General features: G+C 46.6%; 2 protein-coding genes across 2 annotated transcripts; both read right to left on the reverse strand.

Annotated features, from left to right (window-relative positions):
• Positions 1-4614: 4614 nt before the first annotated feature.
• On the reverse strand, positions 4615-5828 carry LOC101832051 (olfactory receptor 12). The gene has a single exon (XM_005082190.3). The coding sequence runs from the start codon at positions 5584-5586 to the stop codon at positions 4615-4617; it is 972 nt and encodes a 323-aa protein (XP_005082247.2). The 5' UTR covers positions 5587-5828.
• A 6774-nt stretch (positions 5829-12602) lies between these two features.
• On the reverse strand, positions 12603-13553 carry LOC101825169 (olfactory receptor 12-like). Its single transcript, XM_005082255.2, has one exon. It carries the CDS (start codon positions 13551-13553, stop codon positions 12603-12605), a length of 951 nt encoding a protein of 316 aa, XP_005082312.2.
• Between the last annotated feature and the right edge of the window lie 5023 nt (positions 13554-18576).

Consider the following 18576-nt stretch of genomic DNA (forward strand, 5'->3'; position numbering starts at 1 on the left):
TCCTGTATAGGGCTGTTCAGTCTTCTCAGTCCATTGACCCTTCAGGACCATCACGAGCCTAGGTAGATGGTCTTAATTCTCTTCCTGTCCCCTTGTGGTTGTTGTTTTACTTGAACACACATCCTATTTAAAGATTAAAAATTCAAGCCAGAATGTAATGGTCCTACCAAGGAATAGCTCCTCTCTTTGGCTGGTGCTCTTTTGCTCCCTTGGTGGCTAACCATGTCTCCCACCCAAACCTTCATCCTTGCAGACTCCATCTGCTGTCTCTATGAGGCTGGATTGCAATACTCACCCATTCTGCACTTGATATTGCCCTTCACAGCTCATCATGGGAGACAGCGTGGCCAGTGCCTGGGACTGATGCCTTCACTGAGTTCCTCCATAGCCCTCTCTCACCTCTCCCCCCACCATTTGCTCTGTATCCATTCTACACAACCTGTCCTCTCCCTTTATTTTCTTGTGTTTGTGTGTGTTCCACTGACTTTCACTAGGCTTGCTTGCATGAGCATGGGTGGGTTGGGTTTATTTACTTGATCAAGGGCAACTTCCCCATGGCTATAACTGATTAATGTGACCTCCTTTCCCCAGAAATCATTAACAGCCAATAGCTCATGGGGGGGGGGAGTTCACAAGCTCCTCCTCATCCATGGTCAGTGTTGAGTGGCCCAAGCCTGTGCAGGTAGCCACACCCCCTTTTTAACTCACGAGTACAGAGGTCATGTCAAATCCAGAAGACATCATTTTAAATCTCAACCTCATCCTCTGGTTTTTATAATAGTTCTAGTTCTTTGTTGTTTTGTGTGAGGCATCCTAGAAGCTTGTAATAATGAGTTAAATTTTCTGCAGCTGCTTGGGAGGCGCACAATAGCAACCCTATTAATTTATCAGCAGACCTGACTCTAGTTTTAGGAGACTCCTTGCATTACAATTGCCTTCCTCTCAAGGTTCAGAAGCCGTGGCGGCGTCAGGGTGGTGCTTGGGGAAGGTGTAGTTTACAGATAGTTTTTAGAGCTAAGAGTGTCGGTATTTAGGTAGGAAAAAAGGAGTGGATGAAGACAGAAGGGATGAATGTGAATGACTAGGAAAGCACCTCATTTGGAGGTGTGAGAGGTCATGGAGAGGTCCCTGGAGTAGAAATGAAGTAAAGAAGGTTTAGTATAGGAAGGCAGGGGGCAGTCGTGCTGGTGAGACAGAAGTTAGAGCATGGTAGTTTACAATCAGCATCCAAAACTGTAACTAGGCACAAAGATCATATAAACAGAAATGAAAGTACCCTAAGATCTAAATATATAGAAATACAAGAAGGCATCAACGTGAAATAAAAGGTCTGACATTTCCCCTGGGGATGATGGAGTTTTTCCCTACTTAGTCTGTTCATCTGCCAGTCCACACAGCGGGACAGAAGGACCTCTGTGTCGTCCACCAGTCTGCACACGTGGTCACATATGACCAATGACTGTGAACTCAAACTACTACATTACTGTGGTAGAATATGATTTGTAGGTGTGTGACTTTTATTTATGTTGCTTTTGTTTAACTCTATGAAGATGGGTTACTGTGTCTGTCTAAAACACCTGGTGGTCCTAATAAAGTGCTCAATGGCCAATATCCACCCAGCTACACAGCCATCCACAGAAGAAGAGTAAGATTTATAGACGAGAAAGATAAAAGCCCAGAGGGAAAAGGTAGATGGGTTAATGTAAGTTAAGTAAAGCTGGCAAGAAACAAGCCAAGCTAAGGCCACTCATTCATAACTAGGAATAAGCTGCATGTGTGATTTACTTGGGAGCTGGGTGGTGGCTCCTCAAAAAGTCAAAAGAGTAAAAAGCAATTCAAACAATACCTTAGCACTTCGTAGACTGTTCTTTTGTGTCTTGCCATATTCTCAGTAACTAATATCACAGGCCATTCCTCTTAGTTTTCAGGGACTGTGTGGTGGGAAAATGTCCCATTTGGGAATCCAGCAGACGTCACAAATAGTCAAACACACAGCAGACTGTTACACGACCATTCCTTTCTAGTAAGGACAGGTTTTCTTCTATGTCCCCACTGAACAATGTTCCTCTAATCCTTAAGCCACTTCACTTCTCATCTCCCTCCTACATGTGTGGGCAGAGTCTTCTGCTCCATGGGTAGACAAAGTCTATTTGTTCAGCCTGAAGAAGGCTCAGCAAGCAAAACCCTTAACCATCATCAACAATTGTGATAAAAGAGTAAAAGTCTAGGGTGGGGTGAAGCAGAGTAGCAAAACCCGTGAGCGTTAGAAAGGGATAAAACAATTTCACTTCCCCAGGATTTGGTCTAATTCATACCTGATCAATACACCTTATATACCTCCTTCCATTATCATTTATTAAAAGAACTTCTTTAAAAGAAGTAAGGGGCCATCATGGTGATCAACTGTGGGGATCCAGGACCATCTATCCGGACACTTGGCTCTTATGTTTTTTGATTCTTCATCAAGTCCTGCCTACCCCAATTTCTATAAGAACAGAAAGGCAGAGGAACTCTTTGAGAACAACCTCAAATGCAGAATGTTCCTGGAGATCAAAGACAGCATAGTGATTCTTTTGTTACCACTCACCGAAATGGCCAAAAATCTCTAAAGTGACACTTAATGACAAACTTCCAGAAAAATTCCTGTTTATCCATCCGTCTCCATTGTTGATAGGTGTGTTAACTATGTAATTTAGATCCTCTAGAATTCCAGTAAGTTTACAGGAGATTTCACTCTGTTTCAATGTGGCTTGCTGTTTCTATCTTAGGTATTTGAAAGTATTCTGCTTTTTGTGCCAGTAGCATTAAAAAGTGTAGAGAGGAAGTGGGTCTTACTATTAAACAGCAGGTGAGCTGACACACATAGTAGGGAAGTCAGGGAAGGATACCAGAAAGAAAAAGGGAAGAGAACTTACTTAAAGAAATGCTGACAGGAAGTTTCCTATAGGGGGAGCTGGAAAGGACGCCCCAATTCAAGAAGCTATGGAGATCTTTCAGGGGCTAAAACTAATAGTGTCTACATAAGATAATTATAAAAATCAAAATATAAAATGTTTTCTTAAAGCAGCAGCTGAAAAGAGGCATTACATGCAAGGACAGACACAATACCACTGGCTATTTCTCAGCATTTACTCTCCGGTCTAAATAAAATAAGGAAGGCAAGGAGGCAAGGAAGGGTTTTTTTTTTCAGAGAAATAGATACCAAGGAAGTTTCTCATACTTGACCTAGCTTGCAGGAAGAGCTGGAAGAGGTTCCCAGGTGGAAATACTGCTAAGGAGCAGCACGAAGCATCTGAAAATATACATCTCCATTGGGAAAGATGAGAGGTTAGATGTTGCCGCCATGTGAGACAGCAAATGATAAGGGTCAGGAGACTGGAGAAAAGTGACTTCCAAAAAGAAGAAGATGGGACAATGTTGGAAATTACAAGTGGTCACTCACACTGGTGAAGACTGGAGAAGACAGGAAGAGTAGAGGGTACGGGTTACACCCACTCTTCAGCCAAAACCAACTGGGTCAGTGAGGGGAAGACACATGAGAGAACAAAGACTGTGAGAAGAGAAGACAAGAGGGAGAGAACGTCATTAAACATGAGATGCAGGCCACTCACAGAGCAGAATGTTCCAGAACTGTCCAGAAAAAGGAAGGCACTGATGCCAGGTGAACAAAAAATCAGGGAATAACGTTGGAGTCTGGAGACTTGAGAGTAGATCGCTACAGGAAGTAGGTGGATACCTGCAGGAAGTTCTGAGGGGGGAAATGGGAAGAACTCTTCAGCCCTGCTTGGAGGTCAGTCTCTGCAGGTATCCTGGGCAGAAGCATCAGGTGTGGTGATCAAGGACCCCTTGATAAAGTCACAAGCTGCCAGGCCAGGTTTTAAAGTTTCCCTGAATTGTGACTCTAACTGTGTCTGCATACTGCTGGAGGTTGAGGGAATATGTTAGAGCCAGTGCAATATGGGCTGCTCATGCATCCAGCCATACACTGTGATACAAGAAGGGCAGCATCACGAGCTGAGGAAGGTGAGGAGACAGCACCACAGTCAAACTGAATAGGAAGCCTGCTCTCCCTTTAGCCCATCCTTCTACTGGATCAGTGTAAGGATGGGTCAACACACAGCTTCTAAGGGCCACAGTCTTAGATGCTAAAAGCGAAGTTCTTCCCACACTGACATTAGATTAAATGATGAATGAAAAGGAAAGGGTCATGGAGAAATGCGCTGTCATGCAGTTCACTGGGAGAGGCTGACAATGGTTCTTATGCTTGCCTCAAGGACTCTTGTCTTAACTCTGCCTTCTGTTAAACCAAAGTGAAAGGGACCCAGGCTTCTTCCTAGCATGAACCATTTGCTTTATTATGGTGAAAAAAGACCTCATTCACATTTGGTAACTGCTTGGATAATAATATGTACTCATGAAAGATGGGATAGACAGTGGACAGATGGCTGTGTTCATGGATGAAAGGGTAAATGGATTAAAGGATGGGAGAAAGGAATAAAACCAGAATGTGGTAAACCAGAAAAGCAAGAGAAACAGGATAATGAAGAAAAAAGCAAAATAAAGACCCCTAGTATCTTCCAAGGTTAGTTTCTTTCCATTATGCTGACACGATCCCTACTTGCCTCCCTTCTTCCCAAGACCGTGTGTCTGCACCAATCTCTGTAGAGCGTCCTTCACATCCTTGTTGCGCAGACTGTAGATGAGGGGGTTGAGCATGGGGATGACCAGGGTGTAGAAGACAGAGACCACCTTGCCCTGTGCCATGGAGGTCACTGCTCCTGGCTGTGCATACATGACAAACACAGTCCCATAAAACAAGGACACAGCTGTCAAGTGAGAGCCACAGGTGGAGAAGACCTTGTGCCTCCCGGATCCTGAGTGCATCCTGAGGATGGTCACGGTGATGTAGCCATAGGAGACCAGCACAGCTAAGCTGGTACTCACAATGATGAACCCACAGAGACCGAAGAGAAAGAGCTCATTGAGAGCTGTGCTACCACAGGCCAGCTGGAGCAGCGGGGGCACGTCACAGTAGAAGTGGTCAATACGGTTGGAGCTGCAGAAGGGCATCTGGAATGTGAGGCTGGTCTGCACAATGGAGTTGAGGCAGCCTCCACAGTAGGTACCCAGAACCAAGAGGGCACAGGTCATGGGGCACATGGTCACAGGGTACTGCAGAGGACTGCAGATGGCCATGAAGCGGTCATAAGCCATCACTGCTAAGAGGAAAGCCTCAGTAGTAGCCAACAAGGAGAAAAAGAAGAGCTGTGTGGCACATCCTGCAAAGCTAACGACTTTGGATGAGGAAAGGAAGTTGGCCAGGGCTTTAGGGGCAATGACAGAGGAATAGCAAAGGTCAACAAAGGACAGGTTCTTGAGGAAGAAGTACATGGGGGAGTGCAGGCGGGCATCCAGGGTGATGACCATGATCATGGTGAGGTTGCCCAGGACAGTCACCACATACAGGGCAAGGAAGACAGCAAAGAGCAGGGCCTGGGTCTCTGCACCTCCCCCAAATCCCACCAGCACAAAGTCCTGCAAGGACACTGCTGAGGAACTTCCATTCCTGTGGATGGGTGTGGCCATGGGTGGGGACAGCTGAAGAGAAGATGGCGTTGGAGGCAGCCAGAGGGAGCAGATTTCACTGGGGCCGTTGGATGGTCCACAGGTTCCCTTAGATGCTCCACAGACTGCAGGAACCTGTTGATGCCATGCCGTCCACGGTGCGAAAGCTCACTGGGTCCTCTGATCTCCTTCCAGTCGAGCTAGGATGACGAGAAAGGGGACATTTTCTCTGGCTATTTTAAATCATGAAGATGTGTTGAACCTTGTCTGTGCAGGAAGCTGAGCTATGAACCTGAGGAGACAGACAAACATCTTGAATCGAGTGATTCTCAGGTGCAGACAGCCTTCTGCATCCCTACAGCTGTCACTGAGTTGTTTGTGCTCCATCTCCAGGGACAATCTTGTAGAGCCACCCCCTAATCCCACTCTAACCTCCCATCTTACATGAGGATCTGCTGACCTCCCAGCAACTGGGTTGGGTGACCTTATCATCTTCAGGCATGACTCAGGGTAGGAAAATGCTCTCAGTCTTAGGTTGTGCCTGTGTCCCCTGCAGGACCTGACCTCACCTAGGCAGCTCTGACTCAAAGCCTGGTTCATGGTCACAATCAACATGAAGAGACTCTGATTGCTTGAGGATGTGAAGGATTTCTGCCAGTCAACACCTATGCGATTGTAGAGGCCCATTTCTGAGAAACAGTGGGACTGGCACTCATGTGTATTTGGGACCAGTTCATGGCTTCTAACCTGATATTACTGCCAACTCTGCTTCCTGTTTCACTGTAGCTTTGGGGGCTTAAAATATTTTTCTCCTTCTATCTTGAAAAGCAGACAAGACTGGCCTCTGCCTTGTGCCTTATGCCTGCATGTGGTTACTTTCTTATCATCCTAGGGACCACAGCAGTAGGACAGGAGCATTGTGTTTGCAACTGACCGTGGGTCATTACTCTGAAGGTCCCCGAGATGGATGCAGGAGGCTGCTGATATTAAGAGCTTAGCTAAACAGGGCAGGTGTCTAACTTACATCATCCTGGGCTCTCAATAAAGTCTCGAATTGGGATGGGTTCAGTTATTACAAAACCCACCATTGCCATTCTCCATATACTGTATACAAAGGGGATATGAATCTTGGAGTGACAAATTTGAGCTCACCTAACACTATGTAGTCAGCTTTCCCAAGGCGAGCTCAAATGTGTACATGCGGCTTTGTGCTCACTCTTCAACACACCCACCAGAGGTCTTGGCACTGACCGCATGAGTTTCCTCTGTGATGGAACGCCCCATGCCATATCTGGATCTTTGCTTCCAGCTGGAGCAAAGACAAGTATCTCTCAGTTTGCCAAGGATGCAGGGTGCCCACAGAATCAGTAGAAGAACAGCTGGTTGACAGTGAAAAGAAGGAACAGCATGTGCTGTCTTAACCCTGCCCCTTCTGAGCCAACTAGAATGTGCATAGCAGTCCCTCCCAGGGACCAGGTGCCCACATACGTCCACAATCACCTCACTGCACCACCAGGAAAGCCTTAAATAGCATTAAGAAGAGGCAGCAGCTGGGCACTGGTGGCGCACACCTTTAATCCTAGCACTGGAGAGGCAGAGGCAGATGGATCTCTGTCAGTTCGAGGCCAGCCTTGTCTACAGAGTGAGTTCCAGGACAGCCAATGCTACACAGAGAAACCCTGTCTCAAAAACAAACAAACAAACAAACAAAAAAGACCACAGACAGCAGCAACTGATGCCCATCTTCAGTCTCATGTGAGCTGGCTGGGCACAGAGCTTTATCCCCTCTGAATGCAGTAGCAGAGCTTTTGTTTAACGAGCTAAGCCTAGGGTGGAGGAGGCGCCAGTACTACTGGCCCCAAACTGGGCCAAGACCAGAGCTGTTCAGGTCAGGAGCGTTTCTGCTGCTGAGGCAAGCTATCTCTTCCTGCTGAATGTTAGCCTGCTGCCTTGTAGCCCATGGAGTCTCCTACACTTGCAGTCCTGATAGGTAACACACTTACCTTGTCTAGGCGAAAGTCCAGTCTGCAACAAGATCACACAGCTAACACCTATCTCCCGGCCTGGCAAGCCTGGTTTTTGCTGAAGATGGGCATCAGTTGCTGGTGTCTGTCCTCAAAGCTGCTTATTGCTGTCTTGGCAGTTCAGTGAGGCGAGTGAGGACTTAAGTGGGTACTGGGTCCCCGGAAGGGTCTGGTATGCATATTCTTGCTGTCTCAGACTCTGGTGCCTGGGAAGAGGGAGGACACGGCCTCTGCCTGGGCTCCTCTCAGGTCCCTGTCAGACGGGCAGTGTGTGTCAGATTCATTCTGCTTGGGAGGGCTCTCACCTGGCAGGGCTGGGACTCTTGGCCTCCAGTGTCCAATTAGGAAGACACTGTCCTCTGTGATGGCTGCAACTCCACCCCTACCCCTGGGATCCACAGGTGAAGCATAGGCTCTGGCCAATCTGTTCCTCACTGCATCCTGTCCTGGTTGATTGACAGAAAGTTTTGGTCCTCAGAGGTCTGGAGAAGGACCATCAGAAGCATGGCAGAGTCGTCTAGGAACGACCAGTGTCCCTCATTAACACAGTCATCAAGGCAATGCAGTTTGGCCCCGAGCCACAGCCCTTCCCCGGCTGCCCCCATCTGTTTAAAGAACTCAATCCTTAAAGCACACTCAAGTCCTGCTTAAAGGAGCTGGAAACCCAAGCCAGCAGCAGTAACAGCTATCTGCACCAAGGGAATGAGCTTCTCCCGGATTGCTGTGACGCCTCAGCTGTTGGCCACGTGTTCCCAGGTGGCTGCACGCCCATGGCCTTGGTTGGCGTCTTCACACATCTGGATCACCTTACTCTCTAGTCCCACACTTGACACTCACCCTGGCAGCACATCAGTAATTGAATTTTCAAGTACATACAGTGTTGAACAGCCCCCCCCCATGTTCCCCACCCACCCTTCATTCAGCTCCCGCCCTTGTGGTGCTTCTCGTTTCCCCAGACAGATTCACTTCCACTTTTGTGACACACGCGCATGCCCAGTTTCATGCACGTGTATGAAACCTAGGATCCAGACATCAGAGGAAACATGGCTCTTGTCTTACACTAATATGATTATCTCTAGTTCCATCCATTTTAGAGCAGATGAAATAGCTTGATTCTTCTTATGGTTGGCAAAAATCCCATTGAGGGAACTGGAATTGACATGTGAAACAAGCTATTTACACTTAAAGTAAAAAACATCCCATTGTGTGCATAGCACATTTTCCTCATCCGTTCCTCTGCTGCTGGACGTCTAGGTTGGTTATGACTGGTGCTGCACTGGTAAACAGCGACGTGTTTTTTTTTTTCTGAACCTCCATACTGACTTCCGTAGTGACTGGACTAACTTACATTCCCACCAGCAGCATATAGGAGTCCCCTTAGGTCCACATCCTCACTAGCATTGATTGGGTTTTCATTTTCTTAATGACTGTCATTAAGACAATTTCATTTCATTAACAAAATTGTCATATTCGGAAGTAAGATTGAATTTTGGTGTTGGTTCTTTTAAGGTGTATTTTTATGTGCATTTGACTGCACGAATGTATGCGTACCACATATGTAAGGTGCCCTCAGAGGCTAGAAAAGAGAGTTGAGTCTCCTGGTACTGGATTTACAGACGTTTGTGAGCTGTCATGTGGGTGCTGGCTCCTCTACAAGAGTGCCAGGTGCTTTTAAGCACTGTGCCATCTCTAACCCTTCCCCAGGGTTGCATTTGCATCTCTGACGGCTAGTGAAGTTGAACATTCCCTATATGTTTATTGGCCATTTGTGTTTCATCTTTTGAGAAATGTCTCTTTGTTCCATTTGTTAATTAGGTTTTTTGAGTTTGTTGAAAGATATTTCCTTCTTTTTTACTGATTGAGAATTTCATACATGAATATAATGTGTCTTGATCAAATCCACACTCCAACTGCTACTATCCCTACCATCACTTTCCATTCCCAACTTCATGTATACTCATCATGCTCTCTCTCTAATTTACTGGGTTCATTTAATGCTGCCTGTATGCACATAGTGTAGAACCATCTACTAGAGTATGTATAGCTTAGGTTCTGCTAGTTTTTGTTATATTCTAGATACTAATCCTGTCATATTTATAATTTGAGGGTATTTTCTTCACTTCTGTGCCTCTCTATTCAATGAACTGTGTCCTTTGGAGTGCATTCTGTTTGTTTTCATTTCATGAGGTCTTATTTATTAATTGTTGGTCTTATCTCCTGAAAAACTGAAATCTTCCTGAGAATGTCCTTGCTGATATCCATGTTCCTCAAGAGACACTTCTTGATCAGTGCCTGGGTTTGATGCCTCTGTCAAGCTGGTCTTTGTGGATGCCAAGGGTACTGCCTCTTTGTTCCTCTAGTGACAGCCAGTCCAACATGATCCTTTCTGTCCTGACCTGGAATGTACCAGAAACGGATCATTATGCTTCTGCTGTGTTTTTGACATTTGTATCCAGTGAGTAGCATCCCATGTTATGTAGCAGTCAGCAATAGTGTTGCTGTCTCCGAATGACACCTGGAGGCCTGGGTTTCTCATCCCTCAAAGAAAGTTGTTTTCCACCATCTTGATACAACACGGCTGGTTGACACGGTGAGCTTGTGTTTAGTGAACACATCTATACCCCTCGGTGAGGTTGTACCTATGTTCCTGTGTCTCACATGTTTGCATTTGTGTTTCTGAGAACTCTTTTCCCTAATGAAATGCTGTGTCCTTGAGCCCAGCCCTAGAGAGTACCCTGTGTAACCAGACTCCACCATGACTCCTGTGATGTCAATGGAAACATATGGGCCCAACATGAAGGAAACTCCTACTTGGGACAGCGTTCCCCATATTGGACACTCTCCCCCAGGGCTCCTTGAGGAACAGCCTGGGGTCACAGCCACCACTCACCTAACTTTTGTCCTCTTGACTGTGTTCCCTCTTTTGATAAAACATTGTATCTTGCTCCAGGGTGGTGTTCCAAGGCCCTGGGAGTTTGGGTGAGTTCCCTTTATGCATTGCCCATTTCAGACAACTGGCTCTTGAGGCCATGGCTCTGGAAATATTTATCTGGTTAAATTTTTATTTTTAAGTTGTTTCAAAAGCATATTTTTATTGCTGAAAAATTCATACAATATATTTTGATTATATTATGTCCCCTCCCCCAGTTCCTTCTAGATCCTCACCTCTGTCCCTACCTACCCCAAAACCCAAACAAAACAGCAGCAACAACACCGACATTTTTACCACCATTTCAGCTGGGCTTTTCTTCAGTGATTTGGCTGAGTTGTGTTTTTATGCCTTGTGTTGCTTTTCCCATTTCACTCACCTCTGGTTTTGTTTCCCGTGTGTGCCGTGGCTTCTTTGAGTTATCAAATGTGTTTATCACTGTTCTTTTGAACTCTGTTAGGAGACCTTTGAGGTCATTCTCAGTGGGGTCTATTATTATAGGACCAGTCCTTTTGGGAGGGACATGCTGTCTTAGTTTTAGGTGTTGTTTCTGGTTTTTACTGGAAGGTGAACATCGGGAATTGGTTGGTTCAGGTAAACTGTGGGCCTGGGGCTGATGGTCCCGGGACTGCCTATTGATCAGCAGGGGAGCTGGGGGTAACTGCACAAGTTAGCCAAGAGTCCATGGGATGCCTCACCCCCTGCCACCAGGTGTTGTGCAGACAGGGAAGTTTGGGCCCAATGGTGGGGCCTGAGAACTCTTTTCCTATCAGCACTAAGAGCTGGGCAGGCTGGAAGAGTTTGGGCCTGGTGACGGGACTTGGGGACACTTTACCTGTTTGTGCCAGGGTTAGGGTAGGTAAGGGAGGTCTGGGTAGTCTCATGTGATCCTTAAATGCTGTTTTGCTGTTGGTTTCCGAATTGCTGTTTTTGATGTATGTATATTTCTGTGTGATGCTAACACAGAGTTTTGATTTCCCCCTCTCAAGCTAATTATCTGGGTGTTTTCTCCCTTTATTTTCTGTGTATTCTAAAAATAAAGTCAGTTATTTAACCTTTCTACCTCAAACCCACCCTAGCTAAAGTACAGAAATGCAAGAGTTACTTTCAGTCTGGCTTGGGACTGTATCAATGAGGTTTACTTGGGTTGCACAACAGCAAGAGATTTTAAAATGAACTGAACCAAGGAAATAAGTGATTCCAATGCATTCCATTCTGCCATGAGCTTGGGCTCAATGTTCCTCCAGATACTGGTAAATCTGCTTTGCTATGTTGGTGTTATGACCAAGGTTCCAACTCAGATGTTGTCATAAATGCATATGCTCGTAGATGCTGTCTGTGGATATGAGTTATCTGGTGTTTACATCATAAAAGGTATTCCCCAAAAGGATTTTGTTCAAATTGATATATAAAATGAGAGTTCACAAAAAATCACCCCAATTTTTTAAACCTCATACTATAACAGGTGTTTTAAGGCAGAAGCCACATATCCAATAAGTCCTAACGGGCTATGCTTAACCACCTGTACCTATATGTCTCTTAGAGAGTCAAGTGATGCCTATAGAAAGAGAGGAAATTTGATTAATGTAACTACACTGTGAAGAGTGGATAGCAAGGTCTAGTGACCTGAGTCCATTTTTGGGGTACTGACATGAATTTTAAGGTGAATGGGACAGGAACTGAGACAGAAGACAAGGGTATGGTGTGGTTGGTCATGCTCATCCTGGGGGTTCTCCGTTCTAGTTCTACAGCACGGCCTAAGAAACCCCTTGTTGTTTGAAGAGAAAGCTGGTTCCCAGGGGGTGATTATTTCTGCTCCAAGGAGCATCCTTGACCTCATTGCTAATTTTCCTAATATAGTACTGTCTACCCCATGAGACTTTGCTGTTCCTGGAATACAGGGTAATGGAAGAGGTAAACAATGCGTGAATGAGAAAAGCTTACAGGAAGTTACCCAGAATCAAGAAAGAAAGCAAAACTTAAAACACACATAAACTGACATAAACTGCTCTAATGATGAGACATATCTTCTGCACAACCATTCCTTCCATTCCCAGACACTGTCCCTTACTGGCCACTTTTCTTCATACAGGTGCACATCTCTGACCCAGTCTCTGTAGAGCATCCTTCACATCCTTGTTGCGCAGACTATAGATGAGGGGGTTGAGCATGGGGATGACCAGGGTGTAGAAGATGGAGATCACCTTGCCTTGCTCCTTAGATGCCACACCACCTGGCTGGCCATATATAGCAATGCCAGTCCCATAAAACAAGGACACGGCTGTCAGGTGGGAGCCACAGGTGGAGAAGACCTTGTGCCTGGATCCTGAGTGCATACGGAGGATGGTCATGGCAATGTAGCCGTAGGAAACCAGGATGACTAATGTTGCCCCCATTAGAATGAAACCACAGATAGCAAACATCACCAGCTCATTCACAGCGGTGTTGGCACAGGCCAGCTGGAGCAGCGGGGGCACATCACAGAAGAAGTGGTCGATACGGTTGGAACTACAGAAGGGAAGTTGAAAAGTGAGGCTGGTCTGCACAATGGAATTGAGGCAGCCTCCACAGCAGGCAGCCAGCACAAGGCAAGCACAGACTGTGGGGGTCATGGTCACTGGGTAGTTCAGAGGACTACAGATGGCCACGAAGCGGTCATAGGCCATCACGGCCAAGAGTAGAGCCTCAGTTGTTCCCAGGAAGGAGAAGAAAAATAACTGTACAGCACAACCAGCAACACCTATGACATTGGAAGAATAGAAGTTGGCCATGGCTTTGGGGCCAATGACAGAGGAATAGCAGAGGTCAACAAAGGACAGGTTCTTGAGGAAGAAGTACATGGGGGAGTGCAGGCGGGCATCCAGGGTGATGACCACGATCATGGTGAGGTTGCCCAGGACAGTCACCACATACAGGCCAAGGAAGACAGCGAAGAGCAGGGCCTGGGTCTCTGCACCTCCCCCAAATCCCACCAGCACAAACCCCTGCAAGGACACTGCTGAGGGACTTCCATTCCTGTGGATGGGTGTGGCCATGGGTGGGGACAGCTGAAGAGAGAGCAGGAGAGGCAGAAAGGAAACAGTCCTCATCTCTAAAGGCATTAGTCCTGTGGAGTACCGAGACTCATCAGTGACATACTTCTCACAAACCAAGACGCCTGGATGTCCTTCCAGATAGACCAGTGTAGCCTAAAAAGTGACATTTCCTCTGACTTCATTCATGAGGATGTGTTGAGTAAGTCCTGTCTGTGCAGAAGCCTGCGTTGGGCCGTGAGGATACAGAGGTGGTTTCTGAGCTGAGTGCATCTTAGGTACAGACAACCTTTCAGCCTCTCGGCACTTGCCTGAGTTGCTGTCCACCTCCAGGGACATGCCTGAGTGGGACCATTTTCAAAGACATCCCAAAATCTCTCCCTGCCATTCCACCTTAATCACTGACCATAGAATGGACAAGAGAACCTTCTAACATCCCAGAAGCTGAGGTAGGTGACCTTGTTATGGAACAGCTATCTCCAGACTGTGCCCATGTCCCCTGCAGGACTCCTGACCTCACCTCTGCAGCTCTGACTCCAAGTCTGGGGGAACAGTCTCAATCAATGTGCAGACTCTGTTTCCTTGAGGATGTGAGGGCTGCCTGCAAATGTCAAGATGTTGGAGACTGTGATGAGGGTGTAGCCCAAACCGTGTTTTGACAAACACACGTGTTTAGAACATGCTGGTGGCATCCAACCTCATCTCACTGCCAGCTCTGTCTCCTCTTTTACTTTGGTTTTGGGGTTTTCAAGGACCCTGTCCCACTCCCTCCTAGGGATGCCTGCGTCGTCAATACAGCCGTCTCCTGGGTCCCACTCCATATCTCCTATACCTCATCAAACTCATTGATTCAAGAATATTACAGGGGCCTCCTGCCCTTCCAGAAGTTGGCTGTGGGATCCTTCTGTCTCCAGGCTGAGAAAAGAGCATGGAACAGCCCTTCCCAGGCTGAGGCTGAACCATGTGTGTCCCATGCAGGACTAAGTCTTCTTCTGAACATGGAATTCAGTGGCCGTCAGTGTATGCCAGCGGATTCTTGTCAATGTCTTGATCTTGTTCTATCACATTAAGAACAGCACGATGGGTCCTTGATATATTTGGGACATCATTGTGCCCTCCAAACTGCTCTCACTTCCAGCTCTGCTCTGAACTTCAGCTCAGGTTTGGGGGATTTAAAAGATGGCAGTCTTTCTCATTGGAAAACCAGATTGAGTCAAATGGGCTCCATGCTCTCACACCATTCATGGCCCCCTTTTCTTATAGCACTCACAGCACTCAAAGGCTATGACGGTCCTGAGTGGGGCTGGCTGTGGTCACTACAGTATTGATTCACACTCAGGACGAAGACAGGAAGTTGCTATGCTGAGGCTCATGGGTAGATCTGCATGATGCCCATTCTCTGTCCTTCTGGGTGTTAGGAAAGTTCTTGGCTATGAATGGGCTCATTTTCTGTGTCCTCTACTCTCCTCCACTGTTCCCCTTCACACAGGAATGATATGGTAGCTGGATGGCCCATCCGAGTCCACCATGCACTACAAAGCTGAATGCCCTACTGTGAGTTGAAAGGTGTGTGTGGAATTGCTTTGTGCTCACACTCTTGACACAGCCACTGGGAATCACAGTACTGACCACACATAGGTTTCCATGGTAATGAGTGGGATATGGAAGGAAAGCTGGTCCGTTGCTCCCTGCTGTCTCCTAAACAAGCCTTCTCTCTCCAGTTTGCTTATCTAATAACAGCTGTGGGATGCGAGGAGAGCATGGGTTGAGGACATTACTCTGCTCTCAGGGAGCTGGGTGATTGTGACTGTGAAGGAACAACCACGGCACACCCAACCCTGCTCCTCAACAGACAGCAGCATCACTGCCTCCTGCCCTCTGATTGGATGAAGAGCTTCAACCCACATGCCCACAGAATTAAAAGAGCTAGTGTTCAACAAGGTAGAAAACTGGACTCTCTAAACTGTGCCAAGGCCGGGGTGGAGATCAGGATAGGACATGCCAGCATGCTGAGGCAGGCCCCAAGTAAACATGGTTTACTCTGCCCTTCTGATCTCTACCTACATAGTTTCCTACTCCTCACAGGTGAGACAATGAACTTACCTTTCATAAATGAGTCAGGTCTACCCCAAGGTCACTCATGCTCCCAGTGACCCCCGTGCTGCTGAGCCTGGTCTGAGATTGCCATGTGGATTGGAATCTGTTGATTGTCTCCTTTGATCAGATCATCTGTGAATTCCTGTGAAATGGAGAGAGGTGACAATGAGAAGAGGTGGGCACCGAGGGTTCTGGGTTTTGTAAAAAAGGAAGCCTGGGCTTCCTCGCCTTGTCTGCTCTCCTGTCACTGCAAGCAGGAAACTGTGTGGAGAGGCCACTCTGCAGGAAGGATGCTCTGTTTCTAGCCACGCTGGGGCCCTTGGCCTCCAATGGCCAATTAAGAGGGTGCTGGCCTGCTGACAGCTGGGAATCTAACTCCCTAGACTCCAGAGGTGGAGGACTGGCTGTGGCCAATCTCTGCCTCATCACCATCCATGTCCTATGGGTTGGCAGGAAGCCTGCAGTTCTCAGGGACCCCTGGAGGTACCATCAAGATTACAGCAGAGACGACTCAGGAGCACCTGTGTCAGTGTAACTCATTAGAACGGCCACCCTGTGGGCTCCCTTCAACTTACCAAGTTGATGTGAGAGGCGTGATATTGGAGTCCTTCTGTAAGGCAACTGGTCAGTTCATTCCACCCCAAATGAGCTCTGGCTCTTCTTAAGTCTCTAGCTCTCGGCTGGAGAGATGGCTCAGAGGTTAAGAGCATTGACTGTTCTTCCAGAGGTCCTGAGTTCAATTCCCAGCAACCACATGGTGGCTCACAACCATCTATACTGAGGTATAGTGCCCTCTTCTGACAAGTAGGCACACGTGCAGACAGAACATTGTATACATAATAAATAAAATATTTAAAAAAAGTCTCTAGCTCTGTAAATCCAAGTCCCTCGGTGTCATTAGAAGCCTGGGTCAAGGATCTCTACTCACCACTTGTCCTTTTTCTGGTTCTTTCTGTCTGGAGGAATGCCAGCCAGTAAGTGGCAACCAGACAGAAGAGACAGAAAAGAGGAAGGGATGAGTCACCCCTACCCTTCCTCAGCAGTTAGCTGTGTTCCCACACATGGCTCTTACTATCTCAGAGTTCTATTATGTCCTCATGTCACAGATCTCAACACTCTTTAGTCTGGCTCTGAAGGTCTTCCCTGGATTCCAGGCAGCAGCCATGTTTCTGCTGGTGGGATGACAAGGTCACTACCTCTCCATATTGATTCTTTGAGTCAGTCTACATGTTCTTTCTCATCCTGTCAAGAGCACAGGAGGACACAACTGCCCCTCTGCTAGAACTTCTGTCATTAATGTCCTAGAAGGAACATCCCAGGTTTTGTCATGCCAGCCTCCATCCTGGTAAACGCTTTCTGTTTCTCAAAAGAAACAGAACATGCTTTGTTCCCATGGAGAGAAGGTTTGAGTTTCCTTTATGTGGAGTTGGTTCATCAGGTAAACCATGCTCTGCACAAAGGTGAAGATCCGAGTTTGAATCCCCAGAACCCGCACAAAGTGGCACGATCTTCCCGTGTGCTTCTTAAGTCTTTGGAATTGTTTTGAGGGGCCAATGTGGAAAATTTTCAAGGAGCTGGCTAGCAGAAACCTAGAATACTCTGAGAAAAATTAAGTGGGCATCGGTGATGCTGGTGGGAGCTCAGTCAGCCAGCTTGGATACTCAGAGCCAGACTTAAAATGAGTATTGGAAATGAAGAGCAGAGCAGGGGTATTTAAAACTTTTAATTTAGACGAGAAAGGCAGTGTAAAGATGGAACCAAGGAAGACATGTGTTTGGAGAGACTCACAGAGACCATTAGAGAGAAGACAAGTACTTTACTTCTAGGCCATAGGAAAGATGTCCTGAGTGCATGTCAGGAATTGGTCCATCACAGGCTAAGGCATGATAAACTCACTGAGAGAATTTCCTTTCACAAGAGAGTGCAGAGATCCCTATTCATACAGGCTACCGAAGAGCTATTTCCCTGGGATCTGTGTCATTGTACTCAACTATCCAAACAATCAAACAACAATATGGATAGAGCAAATCTATGGCCTGAGATGGGGTCAGAGCTTGGCATTACCCACTAGGTGATGGTTTAGCAAATATACACATGCAAACATTATTATGCCATGGATACTTTTCACTCAGATTACAAAAGCATATCTTGGGAAGTCAGACAACAGACAGCAATGTTGCTATACCTGTGTGTATAACTTGTTGCGACCCCTGGAGGGGACCCCCGACCCGCGGGGATGAAGTGATGAGGGTTGCTACTAATTTGGTGGGTCTTCATGAGCAGATCTGATCTCAAAAGTAAACTTCAAGAGGCTAAGGGAAACAGGCTCAAGACAACTTTTGCTGATCAAGAGCGTTTATTCTTGGGGGTGAAATAGTTTTTATAGGTAGAGCAACTCAGAGGGCAGTACAAGCATGTCAATCAAGTCTCAACTCAAATATACACCAAATAAGGTAAAGACTAAGCTGTAATTTTTCCATCAGTTGCATTCCGCAAATGCTCATCAGCATAAGCCAGGTGCAGGAAATAGGGAGGGGTAAAAACCATCCAAAGGAACACATTAACCTTTTGTTAACAAAGACAATTGTTCTATAAGGGTTACTTCCCCCTATCATTATGGTAAAAGCATCCAAAGGAACACATTAACCTTTTGCTAACAAAGGCAATTGTTCTATAAGGGTTACTTCCCCCTGGCTAGGCGGGTGGGCTGCCCTGTTTGAATTTAACTTTTGTGGTTAGCTATTTCCTTTGTCTCAAGGGCATGTGTGCCCGCAGTCACGTAGGCAGAAGTCCAAGAAATGGCTGGCAGACTCCATTTTGTTCAAGGTTCTTAGCAGTCACCAACACCTTGTCAGTGTCATGTATAGATCATATGTTGCAATAGTAACTCTAGGACACTGAGGCACATGTGATGTCTACCAGTCAAAGC

This window comes from Mesocricetus auratus, unplaced genomic scaffold, assembly GCF_017639785.1.
Source record: "Mesocricetus auratus isolate SY011 unplaced genomic scaffold, BCM_Maur_2.0 Super-Scaffold_100010, whole genome shotgun sequence".
NCBI classification, from domain to species: domain Eukaryota; kingdom Metazoa; phylum Chordata; class Mammalia; order Rodentia; family Cricetidae; genus Mesocricetus; species Mesocricetus auratus.